This window comes from Giraffa tippelskirchi, chromosome 3 (assembly GCF_054371585.1).
Source record: "Giraffa tippelskirchi isolate mGirTip1 chromosome 3, T2T-mGirTip1v1.2.pri, whole genome shotgun sequence".
Classification (NCBI taxonomy): Eukaryota; Metazoa; Chordata; class Mammalia; order Artiodactyla; family Giraffidae; genus Giraffa; species Giraffa tippelskirchi.
Genome location: NC_137277.1, coordinates 118,994,623 through 119,016,273, shown reverse-complemented (window position 1 = coordinate 119,016,273; position 21,651 = coordinate 118,994,623). Strand labels below are relative to the sequence as shown.

Sequence of the window (21,651 nt, the reverse complement as noted above, 5' to 3'; positions counted from 1 at the left end):
AAGGTTTTCATCTAGATTTTCATAAATTAAAAATAACATCAATTGGGAGTTTTCAGTCAATCATATCTTAGAATTCTTTCTATAATATGGAAATCTATACTGTAAATTGCTTTATATCCTTTTCTATTGAACATAATTTTGAAATAAAGAACGGAGTTGTCATCAACACCATCAGTCATATGACAAGTAATCAAATATTCAAATAGATTGTTAGCAAATAAAGACATACAATTGTTAGTAAACAAGGACTAAGCCATCTGAATTGGGCACAATTAAAATTATTTATGATGAAACAGTGTTTCAAAATTTTACAGTGGTTCAATAAATAGGTTAACTGGGAAGAGACTATTGAAAATAATTTAAACATAGTACAATTTAAATTATAACCAAGAAGAATATAGAAACTAGTTTGTTAAATCATCATTACACATACTATAAGAATACCTAGAGAATGAACTCACATGGATGAGTGCTCAAAATCATTTGGACCAATTTTTTAAAGCAGCTTTAATATAATTGACTCCAAAATCAAGATATTAAACGCCAACTTCTAACCGGCAATAATGCTTATGGCTAAGATAGAAATGAGATTCTTTACAGAAACGCTGACACAGCCCTAACTGTAGGCACTTGAGTGTGTGGCTATAATTCTTTTTTCAAATCTTACCCAGCAAAGCTTCAGGTAAAAGAGTCCACAGAATATGTAAACAGTAAGAGACAGCCCTGGAGCCTTTACAAAGCCACAGACCTGTGACACATTTATATTCATCTCTGATTGCTTACTACTAAATAATGAAATCATTCACAATTTATTGATTAGCTTTTTAATAGATAAAAGGTGGGCCATGTATTATGAAAATCAACATTTCTTAATTCATTAGATTTGCAAGAGCTACACATTTTAAGCTGACAGTGTAAAACCTCTAAAAGGTTTTTCAAAAAAGCCTTGTGCCTTACTTAGCATTTTGACCACTAATCAGAAACAATAAAAAGAAAATTAAGGAAAAAACTACAGAATGAAAAGTAACAATGTCTTTCTTTTCCATTCGGAAACCTATTGAGCTATAAAGTAAGTTCCCAAGAGGAGTCAGTTTCCCAAGTGGAAGGCATTTAAAACTGAAGGACACAACATAATCTTAGAACAGGCCAAGGGAACACCATTTTACTGGGAGGTGAGTGGCTGGAACACAGGATCTAATTGTCTAATACCAATTCTCATTTTAAATAACATCTAAGATAATGATGCTTTTAATGAGGAGTCCATTTTAAAGCCCAGCCAACTCTAAGTTGTAACCATGATATGGTGGTATTTTTTTCTCCTCAGCACTGTCATCTAGGCAACAGACAATTATTGATCCTACATTAGGAAATACTGTTTTGATGTTTATTGATGAAAACTATATGAGGGAAATTGTGAATTCTGAATGGAAGACAGTCATGAATTATCACTTCTTATAAATACAGAGCTGTGGATAAATATATGTTACGACTATCACACTTAATAACTGTTGGGATTAACAATTTGTGAAAATAAACAAAAATAACCTCAATAAGCTCATGCAGGATAATACTGTATAATAATGAACTTAAAATTGTAACACTTTGCATCACAAGTATTCTGATTTTATAGGTTTCTAAAAATTTGCTAACTTGCATCGCTTTTTTAATTTATATTTTACTTGATAAACTCATCATTGTATTACAGAAAAACAAGTTGAAATGTATAACAAACTAATTTTTAAAATCATCACTAAATTTTATCTTAAACTCAAGCTAATCATCCATTTAAATTCAAATTTAATCTTTTTTACAATCTGCATTTTACTTAGAGGCAAAAATCACACTTATTATGAGTTACAAATAATCATGCAAATCTGCAAGAAGTTTGTCAACTGGTGAAGTTTTTACCTTGTATCATGTCAAAAAATAACACTCATTTTGTTACAATGTTAACTCCAAATGCTAATTTTCTTTTCATTCCATGGCAGGTAAGAAATAATGTGCTATTAATGTTTTTATAAAGAATATGTTGCTGTACAAGAATTTCAAGGAAAATAATACATTCGGGATTGCTACTTAAATTCTGCAAATGCCTAGTAATCTTACTTTAGGTATAACAAAACCCTGAACACAGGCCAGGAAAACTGGGCAAGGACAGGTCAGAGACACACATACTTCATAGTTTACCTGCAATATTTATCCATTCAGCTTACTGTTTTCTTAAAAATTGTAAATATCTCCCAAGTAAGTAAAAATCTGTACCAGTGTTATATGATAGTGACTTATTTGGGCTCAACTCCTTCTGACTATTTTCATATGAATCAGACAAATTTCTTAAAATTAAAATTTCAATATCCTCAAATGAATCCACTACTCATTTAAAAATATTTAGCATTTTATGATGGCAGTGGGAATGGAAAAGTAAAATCCATTGCCAACAATAATTCAACCTTGTTCCCTCTGCCTCCCACCAAGGGCAGATGGACTAAGTCCATCTGGTTCTTAGAAAGTGAAAAAATTAGTTTTCAAATATTTGATCCACTTGCTCCTGGGATTTAGCAAAGAAGTTCAATATTAGCTGAAGAGGTAGAATAAAATTAGAAGCCATTTAAAGGGCCAATTTATTACTTTTCTTTTTTTTTGGATACTTGCTAGGGTGGGGCAAATGTTGGAATTGGGGGGGTGTTTCATTTAGGTCTACCCAGCTCAGCCATTCTGTTTTCCTTTCACATTCTAACCCCCTTGTGTTATAAGGCTGGAAACAGCTATAAGATTGTGGAGAATGTAAACAGCTTTTTATTGTCCAAAAGGATGGCAGTGTAAGGAATGTGTGCTTATCACACAGCTGCAGCTCCCCACCTCACTTACCATGATAAAGTGCTCCAGGAAAAAAACATTACAACCCAAGCACAATCCAAAAATGGATTAGAATTTGACATACACTTCCTTAAAAACTAATCAATCAACCCATGCTGTAATATTAGAATCTAGCTCTTAAGTAAGGTATATAATCCTGTCAAGATGTATTTCTTATTCCCTATTGACTCTGGTGGTGTGGAGGAAAAAAAAAAAATCTAACATTTCCCATACAGTAGCTGATAGGAGAACTTTTCCCAACACATCCCCCAATAAGGTCCCTCATCTTTAACAGTCTAATAGAGTGGAACAGATACACAGTTGATGATCATTGAATGCAAAGTTAAATGAATGAAAAAAAAAAATGAATGAACTAAGAGATCCCTGAAGATCCTACCTAAGTAACCTAAGTACCTGATTTCCCCAGGCTTTTATAGTTTTACTTAATACACAACATACAAATGTGCTTTGTTGGATCATCTTGTATTGGCATCCAGATCAAGCATTTTAAAAAACAAATGATACTGAAGACTAATGTGAAAAATATGTGGCAGGCTTAACGCCTGGAATGCAAAATGTATTTTAACATGCAATATTGTATATAGCCAGTATGTGCTGGCTCATTCAAGGACAACGTGGGAGCATCACTACATTTTCTTCTTGATGCCATTGAAGAATGTCTTAGTTAATGCTGCGCAGGTGAAGCTCATCTCCATTGTATAAAGAATGGACAGGCCTTTCGGTGCCCTCGCCCCTTCACTAAGAGATTTTCGAGTTCCTTCCATCTCCAAACTTGCAAATATTTCTACGTCTACAATATGATATGTATCATACAGAAACTTGAATAAGTTACTTGGTTTTTCCCTCGGGGAAGTGGGAGAGAGAGAGAGAAGAAGGAAAGATGGAAGAATGGGAGGAACACATCATCATGCTTGTGTTCCTTACCCCTGTTTTAACAGCCCAGATTCAATTGGGTAAAGTCTTAAGTATGAGGACCAAAGAAACCCTGGCTTCTGGCGAAAGCCCTCTTAATAGCACGGTATTAAGTGCCAAGAGAGCAGGAGAAACCCATCACAGACGTGGAATGAGCCACAGCAATCCCCTTAAAGAATTTTATTTTAAAAGTTGTTTTCTTGAAGATTTTACCTGGGCTCTCCCTTAAACAGAATTATCTAGCAATCCATACAGCATACAGGTAAGGAGAGCGTGGCGCCAAGCCTCCAAGCAAGGAGAGATGAGAGTCACCCCTGGTGCTGTCGCCTAGAGCCTCGCTGGCGGACCCTGCGTCACCTTCTAATTCCCATCCTATTCCTCAGCTCCCCCTGAGCCGCCCAGAACCGACGGGAGAGGTCTTTGGGAACAGAATGTTTAGAGATGACGGGGTGGAGTTGGACTTGAAAGTTACATCCTGCCTCCCCGTAGGCACAAAACCCCATCCTAGTCCCCAGCGCCAGGTTGGAAAACGAAGAGAAATACGATCTGTCTCCCAAATCGGTCTTTTGCCTAAGTTTTTCCCCACCAAGGAGCCACTAATCGGTCCTGAGAACGAGGATGCACGATGCTGTGGTTTAGAAGTGTTTGCGGGCATCTGTGCAAATTACCACGTGAAAAATTAAAACCACCAAGCCTCTCAAACTCTGGGTCTTTCAGCCCATCCTCATCACGTCCGTCTAGCCTTCTCCCCTCCTTCCCTCCTCGATCGCTTCTCAATAAACCTCTTCCTTCTCTTGCACCTTCTTTCCTGCCACTTTCTGCCCTTTTCACTCCAGTCCTCTAGTCTCAACCCAACAAAAGCCCCTCACCCGCCTCAGGGTCATCTCTGAATCCCACTCCCTGATTCTTCCGCTTCAACCTCTAAAGCAAACCCCCAAACTCCCTCCTCTGCGCGCGCCCCCAGCCCCAGGTCCCCAGCAACCCCAGGCTCCGCTTCTGAGTCGGCCACCGGCGCGGTTTTCCCGCCGAAACGTCGCCCTGGCGCGCGGGGCGTGGGGCGCGGGGCGCGCGGCGGGCCGGGCACTCACCAGCTGCAGCAAGCCGGGGACCACCACGAGGGGCAGCGGCCGCAGGCGCATGGTGCCGGCTGGCGCGGCGTCTCACGAGCTGCGCGCCCTCGCCTGCCACTCGCGCATCTCCACTTCGGGGGGCAGGACTGAGGACGCCGGGGACACCTCGCGGCGCTTCCTTCCCGGAATCCGAGCGCAACGCCGCGCCGCGCGGGTCGGGTGGGCGGGCTGGGAAAGGGGTGGGGGAGGGCGAGCGGGAGATGCTTCTGGAGCCCCCGCGCGCCCCTCCTTGGAGGGGGCCGGAAAAGGAGCGTGCCGGGCCGCTGGCGCTCCGGCGTGCTGCGAGGGGCTCAGGCGGTGCCGGGGGCTCTGGCGTCCCCGGGTTGGGGTGAGCGCGGGGGTCTCCGCGGGCGGGAGCTGCGGCTCCGGCGCTTTGGTGCAGGGTTCCCTCGCTGGGCTGCTCTAGGCGGGCAAAGCGGAGCGCGCCCGGGAGCCCGGCGAGGCCCGGCTCCTTCTCCGCCCCCGCCCAGCAGAGGGCCAGTCCGGGTGGCTCAGTTGGGTCAGGCGCTCTGCCCACTGACCAGCTCTTCTTTTGCAGGCAGCGGGGATGGGCTGTGGGGGAGGTCTCCCTGCTTGGATGCCGAAGAAGTGCGCCTGGAAAGCACCCAGAGAGTTCGAGGGGAAGGCGACGGCAGGGTCCTGAGACGGGGCGTGGGGGAGCTGCTAACCGGAAAGCCTGCGGTGGGTGGTGGTTGAGTGGGGCGCGGGGGGGTGGAGGGCTGGATCCCAGGACGTCTCGGAAGGGCGCCCCACTCCGCGGCAGCAGTGGCTCTTGGAGTCCAAGGCAGGGGGTCCAAAGTGTAGCTGGCAGCTGGAAGAATTTTGGGAAGTGGAAGATAGTGGAGACCTAGAAGGACCTTGAGGAGGGGTAGCGACAGGGCTGTGAAAATCCGAGCTAGCAGCAGGGGTCCAGGCTTACTCGGGTTTGAGGTTGCTATGAGCTGCTTGGCGTCCAGGTTCCAGGTAGACCTGCACCCGGGCGCCTGAGGGGAGGACTTAGAAGAGGAGACCCCACTGCAGCCTCCCCATCGGCAAATCCCTCTCGAAAGAGGGATATTTTTGAGGCCAAGGCTGGGCAAGACTACAAATCTGCTGCCTGGCATCCTCACCCCCATGTTAGCAAGTCTCCATTTGAGAGATCCTTAACCTTTAACTATTTCTGTGCTAGACACTCAGGTCAAGGGCCAGTGGGGCTCAGGGACTCCCACGTTTACGGTGGATGAAAATTTAGACATCATCCATCAACCCCTAATGAACAGATGGTAGATATAAGGTCTAAAGAGGTAAAACCGCTTCTCCAGAGATAAGTCCCTAGGCAGCTACTTCAAAAGAACTCGCAAGGATAGTTCCTACCTCTCTTGGAAAAGAAAAACACGTTGAGGCGAGGGAGTGGAGTTAGGATTGATTTTCAACCTTTAAAAAATAAAACACAACAAAGTGAAATTTGAGTTGGAATTTTAGGGGAAAAATGTTTCCATGTCCTCCTAGCAGCAGGACTGAGGTGGGTAGGCAGGGTCCCACCCTTCCTTTCTTTGGGTGTGTCAAGATTTTGCTGACAGCGAGTGTGTGTTGTGCTCAGTCGTGTCTCACTCTTCGAGACCCCAAGGACTGGAACCCATCCTCCTGCCTCCCTCCATGGAATTTGCCACACAAGAATACTGGAGTGGGTTGCCATTTCCTCCTCCAGAGGATCTTTCCAACCCAGGGATCAAACCCTCCTCTCCTGCACTGGCAGGTGGATTCTTTACCACTCAGCCACCTGGTGCAGAGGGAAGGGAGGTCATTCCAGACTGTTCTGGGCCCCTGTGTGACTTTGAGAGGTGTTGTCCCTGAGGCTGTGGGTGGGATATACAATTTCATTCCCTGTGGAGGAAGAGGCAAAAAAGGGTTATATATCCTTCCTAACTCTTGGCCAAGCCTGACTGGGGAATTCTAGGACCCATTCAAAGGCTGCAGTAGCAACAACCCATTTCTGTTTGTCCTCAGATTCAAAATCATTATTTGCATATCTAAATATATAACTCACCTGCCTATAGTTACCCTTCCCCTTCACAAAAATTCTTTACCAAGACTGGGAGCTCACTTCTAGAAAGTTATTCTATCCTGGAAGCAGAAATAAGATCATTGCAAAAAATGGGACAGATGTAGGTTGATCAGCTTGTCCAACTTTGTCTCTGCATTTCATTTACAGACAATCTTTGGAAAGTGATGAATAGGGAATGGATTGGCAGACATTAGAGGAACACCTTTATGAAGAGGGGCTGCTAGAAGAAGAAGAAAGGCAAACAGTATTGCAAGAGGCAGTACCTCATTTAGACTTGGTGTTTCTGCAGGAGCCCCAGCTGACTCATCTCTAAAACTAGAAGGTGAGGTCCCTTCTTGATTTAGTAGTATCCAATTCTGTTATCACTAGCTCTTTCAATGAGGAGTGCATGACTTAACACACTATTGAAATGGATAAGTGATTTAATGACTGGAATATTGCATTCTTTTCTTTAAATTTGGTCCTATTTCTTAGACCATTTCTGCACTTTTGGGAAATTTATGCATAAAATTTTGAAGTGAAACCTCAACGTGGACATGTATCCTAATACTAAGTATTCTCACAATGGAACTTGTTGAAGGGTGTTGGATTCCAAGCTAAGAGCTAAGGGACACAAGAGAATGTGTGTGTCCTGTTGCTTAGGCTGTGGAAGAGAGAAGCACCCAGGATCCCCCAGTCTGCTATTAACTGTGTTTATTTATAAGGTGATTACTGCTAATTTAGCGTATTCCTGAAATTTTACTGTATGTATTGTGGTAAAGTGAAAGGAAGGAAGATGGGAAGGAAAGAAGGGAGGAGAGTGGGGAGGGAAGGGGAAAAGATAGGCAAGAATGATAGAGAGACTTTGCTGGCAGTCCAGTGGTTAGGACTCTGCAGATACAGAGCAGGGGTCATGGGTTCAGTCCCTGGTTGAGGAACTAAGATCCCACAGGCCTACACAGTGCTGCCAAAAAAAATTTTTTTAATTAAAAAAAGAAGCATGGTAGAAGCACTAAGTACATTGACTCTGTCATTCAGAACACGCAGTGTAAACAGGAACATGCCACAAACAAGACAATCCGGGAGAGTTGAAGTGTTGCCTAAGACAGTTGGAGGAAGGGCAGATCCTTGGAAACCAGCATGACTGCTTCATAGCAGAGATGAAATGTGAGCTTCTGAGAATGGCCAGATTTAGTTTATGTAGGAGAAAATAGGGAAAGCCATTCCATGTGGGAAGAACGACATGAGCAAAGGCTGAATGGAGGGACTTCATGTGACTTCATTGATGGATGGAAAAGAAAGTGGATCAGACTGACTTTGAGGAAAAAGGAGAGAAAAAGTATGTTATAAGTGTGATGGTAGCGATCTTGGAATGCCAAGCTAAATAGGTTAACTTGGTCTGCAGGAAATAAGGCATCTTCCAGCTTTTTGGAGTAGGAAAGTCAGACATCAGGTAGCTTAGAGATATACGCAGTGGTAACAGACAGGATTGTCTAAAGCAGGAGACTGCATGAGGAGATGATCATGGTTGCTGGAAAGCAAAGCATGAAGAAATGTGGTGCAAGAGCTACTACAGAGGAACAGGGGACTGAACTGGGGGTTGGAATATTGTGAAAGTGTCTCTGCACATTAGAGGAATTTTTTTTTAACATCGTCCCTTTCTCTCTTAGAGGCAGTTTAACATCTAGAGAATCAGATCATTGCCTTTTTCATTTTGCAAGTGTGGTTTTCTCAGTGTGAGGGGAGTGAAAAGGGTCTTTTCATGTAGACAAAGTAATAGAAAATAGAACCTACCAAATTTTCCTGCCATATGATTCCACTGTAGTCTTTTAAAAAAGCAACTTATGGGGATATTGTCGATGCTTTGAAAGCCAACCTGTCAACTTGAGGCTCCCTTGGACCATTCGCCTTTTCCTTGTGCTTCACCTCTGCACTTACTTTCTCACCATTTACAGTTCATTAGCATCATTACCAGAACATGTATAAGAACATCATATGCCGTATAACATTTGAGAGCTGCAGTGGATATAAGACACTAAGCAACTTTCTCACTTTATATTTAAGGAAATGGAAGCTCGAAAGGTTATGTGACTTGCTTCAGGTCATCTGGAGAGGCATGGGCACATCTGAAGCTTGATTCAAATCCTTTAGTTTCTTTGTGCAGAGTCTTTCCAATTCATCACTCTGCCTCAGGTATTTTTCAACTGACCAGCAGTTATAAAAGTTGTGATGTAGTGAATGAATGAACCTTTAGTGAGTAAGAGTTGTGGGAGTGATCTATGGATGCTAAAAGCCCCAGAGTCTATCTTATTATCAGGAAAAGAGGTCTGACAGTACCAAGCCTGAAGCATTGATGAGGTAATAATTTTAGAAGGATGAGAGGATACGGAGAATTACATGGCACATGGCTCTGCAGCCCTCTGAGGAGGAGTAATCAGGACTCAGGAACGTGGCAGTACCATGCCAAGGATACAGGGAATTCTTAGGGAGTCTTTGGACCTCTTCGACCTCTGTAATAAGAAGCTGGTGGGCTTTTTGGTAGGAATTCGGGACAACAAATCCTTTTGAGTTGCCACTCTTGTTGAGTACTTGAATATTCTTTAGTCACCATTTTATTAATATGATGCTGTGTTACACTGACTCAACCCTGATGGCACTGGGGACTTTAACCTCTTTAAAAGTAGACTTGAACAGTGATATGTTTCACCCAAGAGATTTTACTATACAGCCGTGGTTGAGAACTGCTGCTCTACAGAAACTTATACAGAAACTTATTTTTTTCCCTCCCCACCCTCCCTCCCTCCCTCCCTCCCTCCCTCCCTCCCTCCCTCCCTCCCTCCCTCCCTCCTTCCCTCTGCTTCTTTTTAATTGGACAGTAATTGTAATTTTACAATGTTGTGTTGATTTCTGCCTTGAAAGTGAAGTCGCTCGGTCGTGTCCGACTCTTTGTGACCCCATGGACACCACGCTCCTCCGTCCATGGGATTTTCTAGGCAAGAGTACTGGAGTGGGTTGCCATTTCCTTCTCCAGGGAATCTTCCCGACCCAGGGATCGAACCCAGGTCTCCCGCATTGTAGACAGTCGCTTTACCATCTGAGCCACCAGGGAAGTCTGATTTCTGCCTTAACAACAATGCAAATCAAATACTTCCTCCCTTCCCTTCCCTATAGAATTGTAGCCTCCACATTTGGAATGCACTAAGAACTTATTTATATTCTTAGTTCTATGGGACTTTTCAGGAGAGAACTGGACATTTTCTTGGTAGATGGTTCAGCATGTTTGGGGGATTTATGAAATTTTATTGCATAAATGCTATCAGTTGCCCTAAGTTCAAACACAAATCAAAGAATTCTTCTACAGTGAAGTTTTTTTGCCACAACTGTATCTCTTCACTTGGATGTTAGAAGGTGCTACCAGCAAAGTGCTGGTGGCTGAAGCCACTATCAGCAGCCAAGAGGAGAGGCTGGAGGGAGGGGAAGAGAGGCAGCCTGTGGGTCCTAGTGAGTCCTGTGATGATGTGGGTGAACATCACTCAAGACTGACAAGGTGGGAGAGAGCATCTCTACCAATCAGAATGAGTTTTCTAAAGTTGTCACTATCTTTCAATGTGTGTTGCCATGCATTGTTCATATATGCATGATTATTTGACTGAATGGTCACCTTTTTTTTACTGGTATATCAAGTATAATGGATGTCATTGCTAGGAAATCAATTAACCTCCTCCAAATGTAGCTTCCTATATGGAAAGAAGGCAGGAGAACAGAGCCATAGAAGATTAGAATTGGAGCATCTTGTTTAACCCTTCAGTTTATAGATGGAAAAATTGAAGCCCAGAGACGGAAAGTGATATTCTCAAGGTCACACAGCCAGATGATGGCATAGGAAGGTTAGACTCCAGGGTCAGGGCTGGGGGAGCTCACGCCAACCTCTTTTCATCCCAGATGTCTGCCTTTCTTCTTCCAGGAACCCTAAATATTCTCAGATTGGAATCTTTTCTTTTGATTAGCTAAGGCGGTGTTCTATAAATGTGTTTTTCCCTTGCTATCTTTCTGTTAATCATTGTGGACCAGGTATTAGACACTCCACAGCTCCATCCTACCCCCAGAGTCACATCTGACTCTTCACAACCCCATGGACTGTAGCCTGCTGGGCTCCTCTGTCCATGAAATTCTCCAGGCAAGAATACTGCAGTGGGTTGCCATTCCCTTCTCCAGGGGATCTTCCTGACTCAGGGATCAAACCTGGGTCTCCTGCATTGCAGGCAGACTTCTTTACCATCTGAGCCACCAAGGACACCCAGAGTAAGCCTAGCACAGTCAAAAAGCCTTTTGGTTTCAAATACACAAACATGACTGAAACCAGTTGAACAGTTACAACAGAAAGCTATTTAATGACTTATAGGAAGTTCAAAGGCTGAAGGTAGTTTCAGGCAATTTGAAATGAAATTCAGAAATTTTTGAGTGGGATATTGGGTCAGCCGTCCTGAGGGTGTGAGTCCGTTAAAATGGGCTGAGAGCACAGCTGCAGAAAGCTTAAGGTTGGACCCTAGAGAGCAGGGGTTGAAAATCTATCCTCCAAGAAACTGGCTTTTTAAAGAGACTGACCACCTCCCAACCACCAACAATTTTCTGCAGAAGGAATTTGAAGTTGTTTTCTTTAGTTTTTCACTGATTTCCCCCCAGATATCTTTTTCCCTTGACATGGTCTTTCCTTGCTCAGATGCCTCCAGTGTTTCTTTCATAGATATTTGAATGACTCATCTCCTAACTTCTCATACTCCAGCTTTCTGTGTCTACTTGAACAGCACCTTGATGACCCTCAACTCATTTAACACAGACCCTGTATCAGATGAGCGGAGCTTGAAACATGTGGAAAATGGTTCAGAATCACAGGACCAGGGATTTCCCTGGTGGTCCAGTGGCTAAGACTCTGCACTCCTAATGCTTAGGGGAGAGGGTTCAATCCCAGGTCAGGGAACTAGATCCCACATGTTGCAAGTAAGGATCCTACTTGCCTCAAAAAGATTGAAGATGCTGCTTGCCACAGCCAAATATATAAAAATAAAAAACCACAGGAGCATCCCCATTTACCACTTCCTGCTTCTAAAGTAACATGAGTTGATTGTTTTGTATGATGGAAGCCATTGCTTATAAAAGCATAATGCCAGTTATCCTTCCTAGTAGGTCTAACCACTCCAAGGCACTGTCCATTGGCTTCAAGCAATTGCAGTTCATTTTTTTTGTTTATAGCCAGGTTCTTATTTTTGTAAACATTGCATTCTGAAATACAGGTGGCTTTTGAACTAGCAGGATGAATGAGGCACAAGAAAGTTTTGCTTTTTGAGTTCTTCTGTGCAGTGCAACCAACGTGTTCTACCTGTGGTCTCTCTGGACGTCAACATTACCATCCAAGTGCTGTTTTCATGTTTTATTTCAGTGTGTCAAATGAGTGGTGCCTTCCTTGTCTTCCAACAGAAATTGTGTTAGGAAAAGAGTGGGCTAGTTTCCCTACCCTAATCGGTGTAGATTTATGTTAAGTGGCTGCTAAGATTTGGTACAAAACTCCCCATTTCTAGGCGTTTGGGGCATCTCTTTTTCCCCTCTGCTGATCTAAAATGAACTTGTCTGACTTTCCCTGGCAGAGTAATAATTGCATGGAGAAGCCTTCTCTCTATCTATTGGAACATCTTGAGTGCTATCTACTGGTCAAATGTGGCATTGCCTCAGAAAGTGCTGCTGCTGCTGCTGCTACTAAGTTGCTTCAGTTGTGTCTATGCGACCCCATAGACAGCAGCCCACCAGGCTCCCCCGTCCCTGGGATTCTCCAGGCAAGAACACTGGAGTGGGTTGCCATTTCCTTCCCCAATGCCTGAAAGTGAAAAGTGAAAGTGAAGTCACTCAGTCGTGTCCGATTCTTAGCGACCCCATGGACTGCAGCCCACCAGGCTCCTCCGCCCATGGGATTTTCCAGGCAAGAGTACTGGAGTGGTGTTCCACTGCCTTCTTCCTCAGAAAGTGAGCTTCAGGCAAATTGTCACGGGTCTTCTAAGGATAACTTTTGTCTGTTGGCTGAATATATGCTGAATAAATGCCGTATGTTTTAGCACATCCTGAAACATACTGACTAAGGACCTGCATTCTTAAATTATTATCATTGCCAGGGAATCATTCATTGCCTTCTGGATCAAAAGACCCCTTGATTAAGAGGCATACAAATTAGAGTATAAATGCAGTATAACCAGTGGGTAGGTGTCCGCTTGTCCTTCCTTGAAATGAATAACTGAATAGTTTAAGTCTGATTCTCACTTTGCTGAGTAATGTCAGTGGATAAAAATAAACCTTTAAAATGAGCTTTATGGAGTCAGTCAATAATGCTGTCTTTATGTATAAAAAGGAAGGCAATTTGCACTCAATTCTAGGTAATAAGCATATGCCAATACTAATAATATTGATCAGAATGCTTAAAAGATAACAGTCAATATTTAGTATGAGTTAAAATTCATCCAATTTATGCTAACCAAACTGTATTTTCTGCCCAAGGTCTTTTGTTTCAAGCACCTGGTAACTTATCCAGAGAAGCATATTATGCTTTAGTCAAGATCCCAGAAAAGAACGTATGAGGAGGGAGTGCAAAGCATTGAACAACTGAGAGGCAATGAGAAGTGATCTGAAAGTCATGGTCAAAAACCCAAGGGGTCTTCTTGTAGCAAAATGAATAATTGTTCCATTTAGGACAAATAACTGTAAAGGAAAGACCAAGTACAGGAGATCTGTACTATTCACTATTGATTATCAGGAAATAATGAAGAGAAAGGGCTAATGTGTTGACATCATTTAGGCAAAGATCCAGATGATGAAGCTGTAGTTAACAGGAACTTTATGGAGACACATTGATTTAACAGTATACAGGGAAATAGACAATCCTATCATCATTTTTAAGTTATTAAAAGGCAATGTATGCTGACTTTCACTTATTTTTAAGTTGTTTATTCAGTAATTTGGCATAATTTATGTCACTTCATATTAATACCTATATATTCTCCTGAAAATTATAATTTAAAAAATTGAATATCCTGGATTTTGAGACTGTGTGATTTTGTAACATACTCGGTCATCTGTATGCTATTAAATAATGACAGATAGAAACATTTTGATTTATAATGAAAAAGAGAATGAGTTAAAATATGTAGCTAAAATTTAAAACCATTCTGTTTCAGCAATAGAATATTTAAAAAAAAAAAATATGTATATTTATAGGCACAGGCAGGAATCTCACTAATACTTATTTTTCAATCATTCCTAAATTTAGCTTTCTTTTTTTAACACCAGGTGCTGTACATATATTATCACATATAATCATTACAACGATCCTGTAAGGTGGGTATTATCTGAAATTTGTAATGGCAAAGCTGAGGAATACAGAAATTAAGTATTTTGCCCAAGATGACTTAGCCTTAATGTAACAGAACCCAGGATTTGGACCTGGAAACTCCAGAGCTTTCTCTCCTAACTGTGACACAACACTGTCTCCAACTGTGTTGCTGTTTACATCTTGTTAGTAAAGTTCCAGGTGTGTCCAAACTCGTCATGATTTTCCTCTCACAGTGACCAACAGAAATGAGAAAAAGTAGCTTATGGTGTGTTGCTACTAGAGAAGTCGTGTTTACGTGGGGGTGTTGTCTGTGTGTGTGTGTGTGTGTATGTGAAAATATTTGGCACCTTGCCTGATACTGAGTGGGCTTGTTAAATCTGAATCATGTGAATGCTGTTTTCAAACTGAAAGGAAGTAAGCTTTTTTTCACTTTACTAGTAAGTACTCTTGCCTGGGAAACCCCATGGATGAAGGAGCCTGGTAGGCTGCAGCCCATGGGATCGCAAAGAGTCAGACATGACTGAGCGACTTCACTTTCACTTTTCACTTTCATGCACTGGAGAAGAAAATGGCAACACACTCCAATATTCTTGCCTGGAGAATCCCAGGTACGAAGGAGCCTGGTGGGCTGCCATCTATGGGGTTGCACAGAGTCGGACACAACTGAAGCGACTTAGCAGCAGCAGTAACTCCTGTGGATGTTTGCTCTGTGTAATGCCATCAAGCTGAGAATGACATTTCCCAGTGTCTTTCCCTGTTTAGTTGTGTTGGAGTTGGCCAAAGAGATCTGATCTGCATGAGATCTAGGAGGCTGCCACTAGGTATGGGCCAGCCATTCCTCTCTGCTGCTGCTGCTGCTGCTAAGTCGCTTCAGTTGTGTCCGACTCTGTGAGACCCCACAGACGGCAGCCCACCAGCCTCCCCCGTCCCTGGGATTCTCCAGGCAAGAACACTGGAGTGGGTTGCCATTTCCTTCTCCAATGCATGAAAGTGAAAAGTGAAAGTGAAGTCGCTCAGTCGTGTCCGACTCTGTGCAACCCCACAGACTGCAGCCTACCAGGCTCCTCCATCCATAGGATTTTCCAGGCAAGAGTACTGGAGTGGGGTGCCATTGCATTCCTCTCTAAAACTCCTCAACTTTTAATGAACAGATGCAGATTGGACCCAGCAGTTCCAGCCTGTCCTTGCTGTCTTCCATCTTCCTAAGGGCTGTGCTTGCCAGCCAGCTACTCCAAGCCTACCACTAGATGCTTCGGGTAGATCCACAAGACAGGTAATCAACACAGACACTGCATCACTCTCATGAGTTCCTCTTCATGCTTTCATTTAGCTTCTCAGAGTATCTTGACTGAACCTCTGCTGACATCATCTCTCCTTTTTTTTTATTTGCCTAGCTGAAAATGGTCACAACTGGTCGGTAAGCACCAAAGCTCTCAGCTCTCTTAATGTCAGTTGCCTGATCATTTGTAGCAGAAATGCCTTCCTCCAGAAGGACCATGACCGCCTGCCACCCATCTCACCCCACCCCCATCTAGTATAAAACAGCACAAATATCGTTGCTGAGTTTTTCCTGGCTTTTCCTTCCTCTGCTTAAAGAGGATTCTGTCTGGTTCTCTTGATTGTTTTCTTCTCTTTTTCTCTCTAAATGTGTGGTGAATTTGAGATGCTTGCTTCGTTGTAAAAGAAGAGATGAAGTGATAGGTAAGAAGTGGATTTAGTTAAAGAGAAACACACTCCAAAGACAAAATCTGGGTCATCTCAGGAGGCAAGTGAAGTGAAAGTCACTCAGTTGTGTCCGACACTTTGCAACCCCGTGGACTATACAGCCTATGGAATTCTCCAGGCCAGAATATTGGAGTGGGTAGCCTTTCCCTTCTCCAGGGGACCTTCCCAACCCAGGGATTGAACCCAGGCCTCCCATATTGCAGGTGGATTCTTTACCAGCTGAGCCACCTGGGAAGCCCAAGAATACTGGGGTGGGTAGCCTATCTCGTCTCCAGTAGATCTTCCTGACCCAAGAATTGAATTGGGATCTTCTGAAGATCTTCTGGGATCTTCTGTGCAGGTGGATTCTTTACCAACTGAGCTACCAGGGAAGACCTCAGAAGGCAATAGAGCTCTGAAATATGATGTGGTTAGTTTTTATCTGATGGGTAATTTCATAGGGTGATGAGTGGGAGGATTATTCCAATTATTTTGGGGAAGGAGCAGAGATTTCCAGAAATTGAGCCACCATCCACTTTCTGGCCTTTTATGGTTAGCCTTAGAACTGTCATGGCCCTGGTGGGTGTGTCATTTAGCTAGTATATTATAATGAGTGTATAATGAAGCTCAAGGTCTAGTGGATGTGAAATCTTCTGCCATCTTGGACCCAGTTGGTTTTAACCAGTCTTTGTCATGTCCTATGGCTATATCATTCTTTTAAAGGTTGTGCCTTGCCCACTTCCTTCCTGTTTCATGAGGAAAGTCCTACTTCTTCTTGAACCTCAGCAGTGGCGATTCTAGAGTAAATGAGGAGTGAAGAAGAACCAGAACATTTGAGGTAGCAAGGGTTGGAGCGTCCTTTCAGGTGTGGTTGAGAAGAGAGAAGTGGATGTAGTTTTAGTATGCAAATGCAATGGAAAGGGCAAAAGGGGGATTCTGAAAACTATTGCAGGGACTGTACAGTCCTTTCATAGTAATTAAAATTAAGAACTTGAATTATTTTGAAATTAGTTTTAGTTGCATGGATTTGGTTCTTTAAATTGTGACCCATCTTTGGAACTGGACCATGTGGACTCTGGCTTCATAAGGGTTATATGTATGAAGAAATATTCATGAATTTCACACAGTCTCCAAATTGGCAGTTAAAAAAACTTCACCCAAATCTGTCAAATTTCTCAAGATTTATCCCTTTTTCTGAATCTAAAATTAATCTTTTAAGTATTATCCAAAGTGTTAAAGTGTATTCCAACATCTCTAAGTGTTTCTCAAAGTGTATTTTTACTAAACCATCTCTGAAGAAAGTTAATATTGGATATTTACATGAAGAAAAAAGTCTCAGTTCACCATGTTTAGGAAGCACTATGTGAACCAAAGTTAAATTGATTGATTTACTCAAAGCCCTTAATTTTTTTCTTGGAACTTTTTGAGTACCTCTCTTGGAACTAGCATGATCAAAAATACACTTAGAGAGACCCAAAGAGAACCATATAGTAGCCATGTCTTCCTGCACACAGGAACTCAGTGTGATCATTGGCATAATGCCAAAAGCTCAACTTCTCTGTACAGTGGTGCTGGATCCAGTCTCAGAGAAAGTTTTGGGTGCAGTGGAAAAGGATAGCTTTATTACTCTGCCAGAAAAGGGGGCCACATTGGGCTCCTGCATCGAAAAACTATGTGTTCGCACTTGGAGAGGATAGTGAGAAGCTTTATGTAATGGTTCAAAGAGGACATGATCAGCTTGTGGACATTATTCTGATGGGTTGGTAGTGAGGTAAGTAGAAGTCAGCATCATCAGCCTTTAGGTTCCAGCTGATGTGGTGTGTACTTGCCTGTGGGCAGCATACTCTCATTAATTGTTAACTTCTCCCACCTGAAGGTGGTTTGTTTCAGTATTCTGCAAAATAACTCAAAGGTATTGTTGTGTGCATCTGTTGATGGGGAACCAGGACCTTGCCTAAAGGGTGTGCTACTGTTTCTCTTGACTATTTGTTTCTTCCTAGTCTCTCATCCGCCTCCCTTCCCTAATTAGCAATTGCTTAAGTCTGCTTAAATCCCTGAGTTGGAACTTAAATCCTGAGTTGGAAGGTCATGGAAGCTGAATGAAGCCTATTTCTATAATCAAAGAGATGAAGGACACAGAAAGGCTTTGTGCCCAGGAGTCCCACAGGGTCCTGCTCTATCAGGCAAAGACTTTGTTCTTTTCTTTCTTGGAATTTCAGACTTGTCTATTCTACTTCCCTTACCTTCATACATTTTAGAATCAGCATGTCAGTCTACCCATAAAAGCTTTCTGGGATTTATATTGGGATTGCATTTTGAATCTCTGGATCAAACCTGGGGGAAGAGATGAGGAATTGAATTTTAATCATCATTTCTTGACTAAGACAACAAACAGAACCCAAACCTTTCCTTCCTATTAGAAAGCCTGAACACCATAGCTTAGCACTGAATGTTCTCTATCATTCAGCCAGTGATTTTCCTCGGCCTTATATTTTATAACTTTTCAGCCTCTATTCTCATCACCAGCCAAAACAAATCACTGCCCTCCAACATACAGTGGCATCCTCCTGCCCATTAAGTCACTCCTTTACTTCCTCCAAAATCCTGCCTTCCTGTTTATTTCAAATTCATTTTCAGCATTTGATGCAAGTGAAACGTTCACTGCTTCATCCAGCTGAAAGTTCTCTCTCAGTTTCTGAGTTTCTTCCATAGATTTCTGTGAGCACCATTTGTTAGGTATTTCTCAAACCTTGTGGTGTATTGTTAGTGTCGTTTTTTGCCTGAGAATGTAATTTTGTCACAGGAGTGAAATCCAATCATGTTCTGAAGTTCCATGTATTCAAGGGGAAGATTATACCATGGTCCTGTCTTAGAGATGTCTTCCAGAGGTATGGAATATGGGATATGGATGAGAACAATGTAAGGGATATGCATGAGAACAGTCACTGGAGCATTGAGAACAAACTAACTTTCAATGTTTGGTACACCAAAAATAAAACATTAAGGCTTCTGATATGACTCCAAATTTAAATATTTAGCCTGGGAAGTGTTGGCCTTGGCTTTTGCTTATGTACTTCATCTTCATAGTTATAAACTGTTATTTTCTCCTCATACTCCTTCATCTCCCCCACTCCCTTATCGTGTGGGTGAGTTCACTTGGTGCTTGAGAAGTCCCATGGGCTAGGTTCTCTGTGTCAAGACAAGTTTTCTGGGGCTTTGCTTATTTCATTTCTGTCTTTTATATTTTTGTATTTTTTTAAACTATTTTAATATTGTAATTTTTATTTTTTGCCCATGCCATGTGACACATGAGATCTTGGTTCCCAGACCAGGGATTGAACCTTTGCCCCCTACGTTGGAAGCTTGGAGTATTAACCACTGGACCACCAGAAAAGTCCCTTATTTCACTCTTTTGCTAAAACATTTTCCCTCAACTGTGCTGTGTACTCAAAGTTCTGTTCCTTCCTAAGTAATATATGGAGATCTGAAGGAGAGAGGAGATTTTGATCTGAGGGGTTAACCTTTGATGCTACACCCACAGAATTCAGATTAGAAACTGTAGTGAAAAGTACCAGGTCTTTGACGTCAGGTAGTCCTGTATTCAAATCCAAACTCTAACCAGTTACATCCTGTGACCTTGGGTGAATTCTGAAGTTTAAATAAAAGCACATACAGCATTTCTAGAACATGAGGAGAGCAACGGACATTAGTTTCCTTGCCCCTGCTTTTCTATAATCCTTCCCTCAGAATACAGTAATATCTGTTATTAATGATTTAACATTTTTTGTATGCCAGGTACAGTGCTAAGAGATTTACACACATTTTCTCATAATCCTTAAAGCAACCTATTTTCTTTCTTTTATTTTTTTTTTTAAGTATTACCATATACTGTTTTTCACAAGAATAAGCAAAGAGTTAAAGAACATTTTGTAAGGTCATTAAATAAGAAATTAGTGACATTGGCTTTGAACTTGAATCTAATTGCTTCTGAGACCTAGATTTTTAGTTACTATCCCATATTTTGCTCATTATATGCTCTGTGTCTTCTTAGGAATTTCATGGGTAAGGTCAAGATGGAGAATGTTTACCACCTAGCAAACTTGTGGGAAATATATTTTTAGTTGCATAGACTTTTCATCTGTCCTTTGGACCATACCACAAGAAGCAGTTACTGTAACACTAATTTTTAATTTGAAAAATATATTTTAGTTGAGCCAAATATGTTTACATATTCATAGCACTTTCTTGGGCTTCCCTGGTGGCTCAGACAGTAAAGAATCTGCCTACAATGCAGGAGACCAGGGTTCAATCCCTGTGTTGGGAAGATCACCTGGAGAAGGGAATGGCTACCCACTCCAGTATACTTGCCTGGAGAATCCCCATGGACAGAGGAGTCTGGCGGGCTACAGTCTATGGAGTTGCAAAGAGTCAGACATGGCTGAACAACTTTAACTCACTCACTAGCACTCTACTGGACTCTTTCTACCCTGACTCCTTATAGCTAGTTAATCAAGAAGCACTGTGAAGTCTCTCATAACACTGTTGCTGATGGTATTTCCACTGACACTTCAAATATGGTCCAGCTTGATTAGAACAAGTCCACCTCTCTTTGAGTTAAGGTGGTCGGTGGTTGTGGGAAGGGACTTGGCTATTCATGGTCAGAGCAATGCCCTCACTTCTGCAGCAGTTCTTTTCTGGGTGCTTTCCCTTCCAGTGACCCTTGTGGCTGTACTTCGTATATCCCTGGAAGCTTCTGAGATAACAGGCATCTCTGAATTGTCAGCCTCTAGAATCTGGTTCCTTCTCTGCCCAGCAGAGTAGTGGCTTTTGCTTCTTGTGACTGACTGTTACCTCAGATTTTCAGATAAGTGCAATGGATGGTTCCTTATGCCATAGTTCTCTCTTTCTTCTCCTCCTCTTTCTACTACTTTTTAAATTGTTTTACTTTTCTCAAAGATACAGATACTTTCAAAAGCTTACTTGCTATATAAGGTTCGTTATGGAAAACAGTAGTCTCATGCTTTCCTATTGCCCTGTTATATCCCCACATCCCCACAGTCAACCACTTCTGAGTTTATCTGAGTATTTGGTATTTATTTCTGTTTCTTTTTATTTTCTATTTTTACTATTTTCTCTATTTCTATTTTTTCCATCTCATTTTTCTTAAATAAAATGATTACATTCCCATTCCTTAATTTTCCTATGGTAGCCATTTTCTATTGACTTCCAACAGTGGAAGATAAAGCTATATAGGTTTCTTTTGCTATTTTGCATCCTTTTTCCCCTTTATTATAGTTAGATAAAAGCATTGGGTATGTATTCCATGTTTACACTATTATGACTATTACAGTTGATTTTTGTGGGTAAGCTATGTGGAAGACCATGATTACCTTTTCTTTCTTTAGGAAAAGCATGTTGTTTTTCCTAAAAATAATAATAGTGTCAGATCAGATTTTTGTTTAAATTTCTATGTATTTAATGGCAGTCTAACCACAAATTTTCCCCCAATAGTTTAATCTTTTCTCTGTACAAAGACAATTATAGGAATTCACTTGCGTTTTCTTGGGAACGCCTCTCTGGGTGTCTTGTGACCTCTTCCATATGCTCTTTCCTCTTTTCCTATGGCAGAGAGG

General features: G+C 42.0%; 1 protein-coding gene and 1 long non-coding RNA gene across 2 annotated transcripts in view; one reads left to right on the top strand and one right to left on the bottom strand.

Annotated features, from left to right (window-relative positions):
* The window catches only part of NXPH2 (neurexophilin 2), a 130,681-nt gene extending 125,627 nt beyond the window's left edge, over positions 1 to 5,054 (bottom strand). The window contains exon 1 of the mRNA XM_081574986.1: positions 4,878 to 5,054. Coding sequence (XP_081431112.1) covers positions 4,878 to 4,928 — 51 coding nt within the window. The 5' untranslated portion in view covers positions 4,929 to 5,054. The remainder of the gene's footprint in view (positions 1 to 4,877) is intronic.
* A 106-nt stretch (positions 5,055 to 5,160) lies between these two features.
* Positions 5,161 to 18,631, top strand: LOC145540489 (uncharacterized). Its single transcript, XR_014078360.1, has 5 exons — positions 5,161 to 5,247; positions 5,458 to 5,600; positions 7,111 to 7,285; positions 14,272 to 14,319; positions 15,466 to 18,631. It is a non-coding gene; the product is annotated as an uncharacterized LOC145540489 (long non-coding RNA).
* The last annotated feature ends 3,020 nt before the right edge of the window (positions 18,632 to 21,651 follow it).